Consider the following 8,906-nt stretch of genomic DNA (forward strand, 5'->3'; position numbering starts at 1 on the left):
TACCACGCAAAATTACGCCTGCTGTTAACGTTCACCGGAAAACTCCCTTGTGGATATATAAATAATATGTTTTCGTGACTAATATCAGAAATATGTGATGTAAAATTCACTTAAATGAGGCTTATCAGTCGAATTTGGGTTTCAAAGTTTGTGGTTACCCAACTAGCATAAAGTGCCAAATCTCCCAAAGAGAAGACGGTAACCACATGGAAGCATAGCACTTTCATCCTAAATGAGGACTATCAGGGTTAAGCAAATGATTCCACGAAAATGATTTCCTTACAGTTGCTAACATCATTAGTGGATGCGCGCAAATGTTGCCACTGCTCGTTCATATATATATATATATATATATATATATATATATATATATATATATATATATATATATATATATATATTTGATGAAAAGTTACTTAGCAGGATGGAAGGATCCCTTGATCACAAGGTTAAAATCACAGGGCACGATATTACGATCCTGAAACAAGACGCGTCGGTACGACCCTAAGCGCAAAGCTACGATCCATGGGTATGATGGCGTGCTATGGGATCTGCTGATCTCTTAGGTTCAGATCAAAGGTTTAGACCATCATACCCAAGGATCGATCGTACTGTCATTCACGCCACTGATAAAGGTTATACACATCAACTCACCTACTACTGCCACTTGATTAATCATACAGTATAGCACTTATGATGGACAAAACATTAAGGCTAAAATCAGCAATGTCTAGGACATATCTGTGTAATTCAGCCCACACAAAATCTCCCGAAGTGAAACTAAAGTCCTAACGCCAAAGATCCTACAATAATATATGAATATTCATATTTATCTATTCATTGTACTTTGACGCTGTAAACTTTTACGTATACTTCGTGAACCATCCGAGCGTTCCAGCCCCAATGAAATGCACCGACGGCACGCGTCTGGCTGCGCTTCCCTTAGTTTGCGTGCGGAGACCAACTACGCCAGGATTGACCGTTATGACAACTTTCCAACATATCCTCCACACGTCCTTGGCGGGGACAGGAAAATCCACTGAAGGAGGAAACTTTTACGCCTGTAGTCTGGTCCAATTTCAAATTAATTTTTCCCGTTTTCTTAAGGATATCAATCGTCTTATCCTTTGTTCCAGATGAACAAAACGGAGACTTACTCATGATCGTGTCATGTCGGTTACTATAAGAATATCAAATCTATATTACGTTTCACTCTGACGATATCAAACTTAGGACAAGACACAACTGATAATATACAGGCAGGTCAAACCTACACGACCACTTCTTATGAGCCCGTGAGCGTGAGTTGCACCGCTTACTACTGTACCACAGCGACATGCACAAGGTCCTAGTTACTAACATTTCACTGTGCTGTGGTGGGTGAAGTTCGAGTGTCCTTTTAGAGGTGGGGTGGGGGTAAGGGAACGAGGACTGGTGATTTTTTGAGCGACGCTGGAGTATGTTTAGGTGGGTGGCGCTGGTTTGATACAAAGATAAGAAATGAAATATGTTGAAAAAAGTTTAACCTAAATAATTACTTGCACAATTCTATAATCACGGATCCTCCATATCAGCAGTGTATGTTGAAGTACCAATTATGAAATGTTATCAAATAATCCAAAAATTAGAACTAAATTAGAACTTTTAATGAAGAAATACAAGCAAAGAACTGGAACACAACTACACAGCGAGGAAAAATTGTATTATCAAAGGAAGCGATGAGACATGACTGCAACAGGTTAACCTTGCGGTGGGTGGACGATCACGCGATTTGGGAAACAAGCATCAGGAATCACACGTACTACTACTGCATAAAGACTGCAAACACAGCCGTTCAATACGAGCAGGAATTCTTGTTAATTCCATGGTAACCCTTTGCAGCACATAATATAGTGTCTTCGTCACCATTCTTACCCGTTATGTCCATGTGAAATGTTCCCTTCACCTGGCTAAGATCTTTTCCCTGACTGTAACGGGTTTCTCTTCTCAAGTGGCAGGTTCTATTGCGCACGTACAGCAGGCAACGTATTCATCTGTATCTTCTGCTTGATGTTCCGGGGCGTTTATTTGCTACTTTTAGTCCCTGTCTTTACTTTTATTCGTGTAATTTCCCTCTTATGCTGTTCGACTGTCAAGTGCTGATCCCATCCTTCCCATTACATACTTCACCAGCGTTGCTACATTCCTAAGTTTTCCCATTCCCCTAGAGTCAGGGTTACTTAAATTCCCTTTTCTACGTTGTAATATTCCTTTCTCACATGTTTTACTCCTGACCCTAGTGTGTTAAGTTCCTCGTTACACCCATTCCATGGCGTCACCTTCCCATCAAAACTGCACCCTCGTTACCCAGAGCACAATCTCCTAGCAACCACCAGAATCTTCCCAGGAAAACAATCACGCGATTTCAGTCAGTCACTATCAACAAACAACTCCATCATAACATTTCATATATCCGGCCTTGAGAATGTGACGCACCGTGCCGGCAACGTCGAGTCGCCATGACGAAGCATGGACGGGAAACCCATACCTAATTCACCATGAGAATTACATAATGCAATAAAATGTCTCTCTGGACATACTGCTGCATGTGCAAACGTTATTCACTTAAAGCACTTCCCACACTAATCAAATGCCATAACAATAACCAAGCAGAGAAAATGTAACTGAAAGGTTTTGAAAACACTTGAAAACAGGAGGAAGAATCAGCTAACACCTTGTGTTATGGACGTCATCGTGAATTTTTGGACGTATAGACAGTTGATAAGTCCTAAAACCTGTGCACCAACAACCACATCCTGGTCAAGTGCACGACACATCTTTAAATATTCATCCAAACGTTAACCAGAAATACTGCTAACGTTCTTCAGGACTTTTAATAGTTCACCATATCACATAATCCCTATATACGTTCAGCAGATCCCCATCTAGTTCACCAGATCCCTTAATTACATCACCATTAATCTTAAATTCATACCACTAAACCATTCATGAACTTTATCCGCTCATTTAACCCCCCTGAGAGTCTGCTAGTAGAGTTAACCCACTCACCACAACCACCGGCCTGCTACGTAATCAAGCCTACTTCTGGCGTTACTCGCGCAGACATAGCTTAGTGCGGCAAGTTTTACATATATGCTTAGCGCGGCAAGTTTTACATATGTTTATCTTCGTTGTTCACTATTGTTTAACTAAAACTTTCATGCCCTGATGTAAAAATTAACAAAAATAAAAGTGCACCATCGAAAATTAAGCGGAGGGACGCTATAAATAGCCAATAAATATCTCTACGCGTAGCAAGGTATCAGGTACTGTCACCTGAGTATCTTCAATAAGAAATGAGACAGTAGGAGCATGACAGATGCACGAACTGACTTCAAGTGGCTGACCTGAGCGTCATTAAGTTTTGGACCATCTCCTTGCCCAGGTAGTGATCAATGCGGTAAATCTCTTCCTCCTTGAACAGTCCTGCCAGGTGGTTGGACAGTTTGGCTGAAGAGACCGAGTCCTTGCCAAAAGGTTTCTCGATGATGACGCGGGTCCAGCCCTGGCTGCCCATGCAGCAACCTTTCAGGTTAGACGTCACCACGTCGAATACTGACGGAGGGAGAGCCAGGTAGAAGATCCTGTTGGCCCTCGGCGTGCCCACCTTCGTCATCTCCTGATCCAACAACTCGAAGTCCCTGCGAGTGTCGTAAGAACCCTTGACGTAATAGTTAGTCTTCCAGAACTGTTCATATCGCTCCTTTTCTGCGTCTTTCACTTTCATGTAGGAATCGCACTTATCTCGAACTTGCTGGACACTCAAGGCGGATCGAGCATACCCGAAAAACATGGTATTTTCAGGCAACAGGCGATCACGATACAACCACCACATCGTTGGATAAATTTTCTTTTTGGCCAGGTCCCCGGAGGCCCCCAGGATCACAAAGATGTGCGGAGTAGAGCCCTCGAAGTTGGTCTCTCCAGGCGTCCTGCATGACTTCAAACTCTGACGGAGTAATGACAGCATTTCCTCTGCTCCCGCCGAGTCGGTCTTAGCAAGTGCCGCTGATCTAGACATGGTGCTTCTGTTGCTCAGAGTTCCAACACTGATAAGGCTTCCCTGATCACCAGACACAATCCCACATACAACACACGTGTTACCCAGCTTGTCGATGATAGCTCGCGCAACACATGTATGCTTTAAATACTACAAAATGCTTGTGTGTACTATTCATGTGAGTAAAAGCAGCCGCCCTCAATATCAGCTGACGTTGGATGATTGCCAGATATTCATTTTTACGCTGGAATTTCAGTTTCACTTCATCTTTAAGAAATATCTGATTATTGCAAACAAGGAATTTTATAGATAAAATAATGCTTCAAAGTATACCACCGAGCCAGGAAAAGAGAGAACTTTAATATTATATTCCAGTATGGAGAAAGCTGGTAGTAATTTCCAATTTCGCTAGATACTAAAACTCACGGATTCTAAATCTAACTAATTCTCACAACTTTCAAATTACATTTTCAGTTGAAAATATGCACCATCAGAAACATGAAAATCATAACGTACATTCCTTGGTTGCTTTATCAGTTTTGAATCGCAGTTGGAAATATATTCATTCCATAATATCAATAAATGGAAATATAGTATAATGTCATTAATACGGTGTCCTTAATTTTGGTCATATATCGATTTCAGTGTTTTTATAACTTATGTATTTTAAATGTACTGTAAATACAGCAAAAACATCGGTTGCTTTCAAAAGTCAATTCTGACAATATTGTTACATAACTCGAATCAAATTAGAGCGGGATTGTAATGGGTAGTTAGCCAATTTGTTGGTCCCGACTCCTCAAAGGTTATCATGTCGACTAACTTTATTTTAAACATTATCATTTTCCCTTGCACTACCTCTGAGTTACATTGTGGTAGCCTAGGATCAGGGATCCAATGAGGATGATTGGTCTGATTGTTTTAACCCAACAATTCACCAATGTTTCAACATGGTGACAGGCATGAGATCTCCCACTGCCTAGGCGGACCTAGTGCAATTAACATTATTTATTTCGCTCAATCAGAACCGATAGTCTAATGAATATCGATACCCGCAGAATAAAAAAATTACAGGAAGTCTAATGGAAAAAAAGTAAAACGTACATACCGGCAAAGTAGTCAATGACTCACCAGTATGCCTTGTCGGCAAAATGATCACTGTACGAAAGGAGAATAATGGATGAACCTCATCCTATTTGGTCATATAAAGCCTCCAAACAGGATTTCTATCATCTGGGAACTCTTAAGATAGCCTTTGACCCATGGTATTAAGAGCCATATCAATAATGTACTATCTTTAAAATGATACTTCCCTTTTGAAACCAGTTACTACACAAACAAGCATGAAATTACTTATAACACAAATACATCCCTTTGCATTCAAGCATATTCAAATGACGGCACCCTTGGCCTAAGATAATGTATCATACTTATCATATATCAAGCCTACTGTAGAACTATAAAGAACAAATGAAACTGCTTCCTAACGTCATAGGCCGTACTAAAAGTGTCTTAACAGTCACTGATCCTTTGGCAGAACTGAAAGTTCAGCTGAAAAACACTTACACAACCGAGCTATTCGAAAATGAGGTCTGACGTAGATTGTCAATTCTCAGAGTTACATAAAACCAGTTATTACTTCACGAGGACAAGTCCTTTGAAAGAACGTCAATCAAAATGGAATACATGTATGAAATCTTTTCAACACTAACATCTGCATAAGAAAATATTTTCCTATAACTAGTGCCTTTTATCCTTTGTTAATTCACTGGTCCTGGCCCTAGGTGTACCTGGGAAATAAGTAATTTTATCGTGAAAGATCAAGGGCAAACATCATAAAACCATTCTATTTAATGATCTTAATTAATTTCCTGGCACCAATTTATTACTGAATTTGTCGACATACAAATATCAAAATTATATAAATCCTGATGAGCAAAAAGATGAATCTCAGTATCACAGAGTCTAATAAGTCTTCGGAGATTTCTTACCATCTTGAAGTGCAGGAAAAGTGTAACTTTGGTTAATAGTCAAACTGATCAGCGTTACCAACCCTTAAACTGACCCTACCCTCACTTAACGAAAACAGAAATCATGAAACTTTCGTAAAATTATCAAGGATTTCATAAATCCAGTGATAACGTAGCGTAAAGGTGAACAATGTCATGTTTGTATAATTTTAAAGTGATTGGAAATTTGTCTGGTTAAACAGAAACGTATTGGCTTAAAATAAGAAGCACAAATAAAAAAATAAAACATGACATTTAGCGTTTTTTTTCTTTTTAAGTTTTCATTAATATAGTTAAAAAGAGAAATATCAATCCTCTGACCTGAATGCCGTTAGGTTCTGGACCATCTCTTTGCCCAGGAAATGGTCTATGTGGTAAATATCTTTTTCAAACAGTCCTGCCAAGCGGCTTCTCAATGATGACGCGGATCGAGCCCTGGCTGCCCATACAACAGTTTTTCAGGGTAGACGTTACCACTTCGAACTCTGACAGAGGGAGAGCCAGGTAGAAGATTCTGATGGCCAACGACGTGCCCACCTTCGTCATCTCTTGATCCAGTAACTCGAAGTCCGTGCGAATGTCGTAAGAACCCTTAATGTAGTAGTTTGTCTTCCAGAACTGTTCATATCGCTCCTTTTCTGCGTCTTTCACTTTCATATAGGGATCGCACATTTCCCGCACCTGCCGAACACTCTGGGCAGACCAAGCATACCCGAAGAATATGGTATCTACAGGCAACAAGCGTTCATTATATAAGCACCACAACGCCGGGTATATCTTCTTTCTGGCCAGGTCTTCAGACGCCCCCAAGATCACGAAGATATATGCAGAATCGTTTGCGCACCCATCACAAAAAATGCCCGACCTTTGCCTTTCTGACCGGAGCTTGACTACGATGTTTTTCACCCTGGCAAGTTTATCCCTGTGGCTCGCAGGTAAATCACGTTGAGCATTCACCTGCGTCATTGCGTCCTGGTAATCGGGAAATTATTACTCGAAAACTTCGGTCACAGTTATTCGATATACCTCGAGTGTCTGGCTATTGGAGAGTGTCCTTTCCTTGAAAAATAATAACATTCGTCCACTTAGCTCCTTAGTGCACAGTTAAGAAGCCCGTCTGAAAGTGGAGGCAATGATTGTCCATAAGTGCAGTCCTAAGCTTCTGTCCTTCGGTAGTAAGTCAGCGTTCTGTCCTTAAGTGAGGGAATGCTGTGGAATCAGACGCAGGCAGTCTTGGACTGGAGGTGGTGCAGGGCACTGCAGGATGCAGCATTAATCTTTTCGCGTTTTTATGCTTTTTTTTCCCCTTTTTTTTTAACATGACTGCCGCTTTTTTTTTTTTAAACATCCTGAAACTTTTTTAACAAGCGAATTGCCCCCCATTCCATCTGAGCGAGCCTGTAGCCAAGGTGCTCACACGCACTTTAAATACTTCATTTAGTTATGTTTATTGAGAGTATATTTAAATACGACGTATATCAAGATAATACGTAAAACGATAAATACGCGTTTCTTAACGGTTTAGAGTCTGGCTTGTGACCAATCATCAGTGCCAGAATTATAAGAAATTCAAATAAAATATAATCATTAGCTAATAATTCAAACAAAGGTAAACGTTCTGCTTTGAATTTGAATGTTCTTAGTCAAAACCGACTTCATTCACACTGAACACATACATGCAACATGCGCATGTATGTACAATATTACATTCTTTCATACATTTCGCTGTTTCTTGCTTTTAGCGAACGGATGACCGAACCTTAACAAAAAAATAGATAAATGAATAAATGCTCGCTTGGCTTTTCCGTCTCAGACCTCTGTCTCCTGTTGTTAAGCTATAGTACAGAAAGGAAGGATTTTCAGCCACCTGGCTCACGTCACATTTAGTGGCATTTATGACACATGGGCGATATGCGAGTAGCATTTTTACCTATCTTCATGATATATATATATATATATATATATATATATATATATATATATATATATATATATATATATATATATATATATATATAATTTTATCAGACACACGCACAGTGTCATCATTGGCTTTACCTTTTTAATCTTTAAGGTTAATCAGCTAACCGTACAGAAGAGTTGCAGTCAGCAAGTTTCTTACTAATCTTCTGTAAGAGGTTCAAACTAGAAATAACTACATCTTTGGGATAAGTCAGAAGAAAGAGGTGCATGAAAAGGAAAGCACCTCATTTTTATTCTATGTACAGTCCGGTTCACTGATGTCATAGCACTAGATATTCATATCGAGTAACTCTGACAGTGGTAATAATCACAAGTAGATGAGTAAGGAAACCTTTTGCAACCTATGCATATCTTACATAAAATTAAAACTAGATTATGCACCTCAGTTTTGGTCACCGCAACTGGTAGAATGAAGAGAGGGGTGACCTAATCACAACCATTAAGTTTTTACAACATAAATGACATGGACAGTGACAGTCCTTCGAGAGATGTAGGGATAGAGCAAACAGAAAAACACAACATGAAATTCAGAAACTTTAAAAAAAAAAGTGAAAAGAGGCATTTTTGTAATATGAAATTGGTGGATGAATGGCACAGAATGACAGACATGGGTAATGCAGACACCATACATAGATTTAAAAGATTGTATGATAGCAGAGAAAGTCAAAGGGATGGGGCCACATCACTCCCCGTACTGTATAAATAGGTAAAAACAAACAAAATTAAAGGACCCCCCCCCCCTGCTTTACCTGGAACCACAAAAAATCAACTCAAATCCATGCGAAAATATTCGTCTTTTCACATCCATCTACCATGCCTATTCACTGAGCAGTGGTGGTGAAAAGGATAACAGATTTCTCAAGTGGTGAGTTAAA

General features: G+C 39.7%; 2 protein-coding genes across 2 annotated transcripts in view; both read right to left on the reverse strand.

Moving 5' to 3' along the window:
• The window catches only part of LOC139753183 (glucose-6-phosphate 1-dehydrogenase-like), a 43,515-nt gene extending 39,256 nt beyond the window's left edge, over positions 1-4,259 (reverse strand). Inside the window, exon 1 of the mRNA XM_071669378.1 lies at positions 3,387-4,259. Coding sequence (XP_071525479.1) covers positions 3,387-4,060 — 674 coding nt within the window. The 5' untranslated portion in view covers positions 4,061-4,259. The remainder of the gene's footprint in view (positions 1-3,386) is intronic.
• A 2,097-nt stretch (positions 4,260-6,356) lies between these two features.
• On the reverse strand, positions 6,357-7,014 carry LOC139753110 (glucose-6-phosphate 1-dehydrogenase-like). Its single transcript, XM_071669198.1, is given in 2 exon segments — positions 6,357-6,444; positions 6,446-7,014. Coding segments are annotated over 2 exon segments (657 nt in total).
• Between the last annotated feature and the right edge of the window lie 1,892 nt (positions 7,015-8,906).

The sequence above is a fragment of the Panulirus ornatus genome, chromosome 14, assembly GCF_036320965.1.
Source record: "Panulirus ornatus isolate Po-2019 chromosome 14, ASM3632096v1, whole genome shotgun sequence".
In the NCBI taxonomy this organism is placed as follows: Eukaryota; Metazoa; Arthropoda; class Malacostraca; order Decapoda; family Palinuridae; genus Panulirus; species Panulirus ornatus.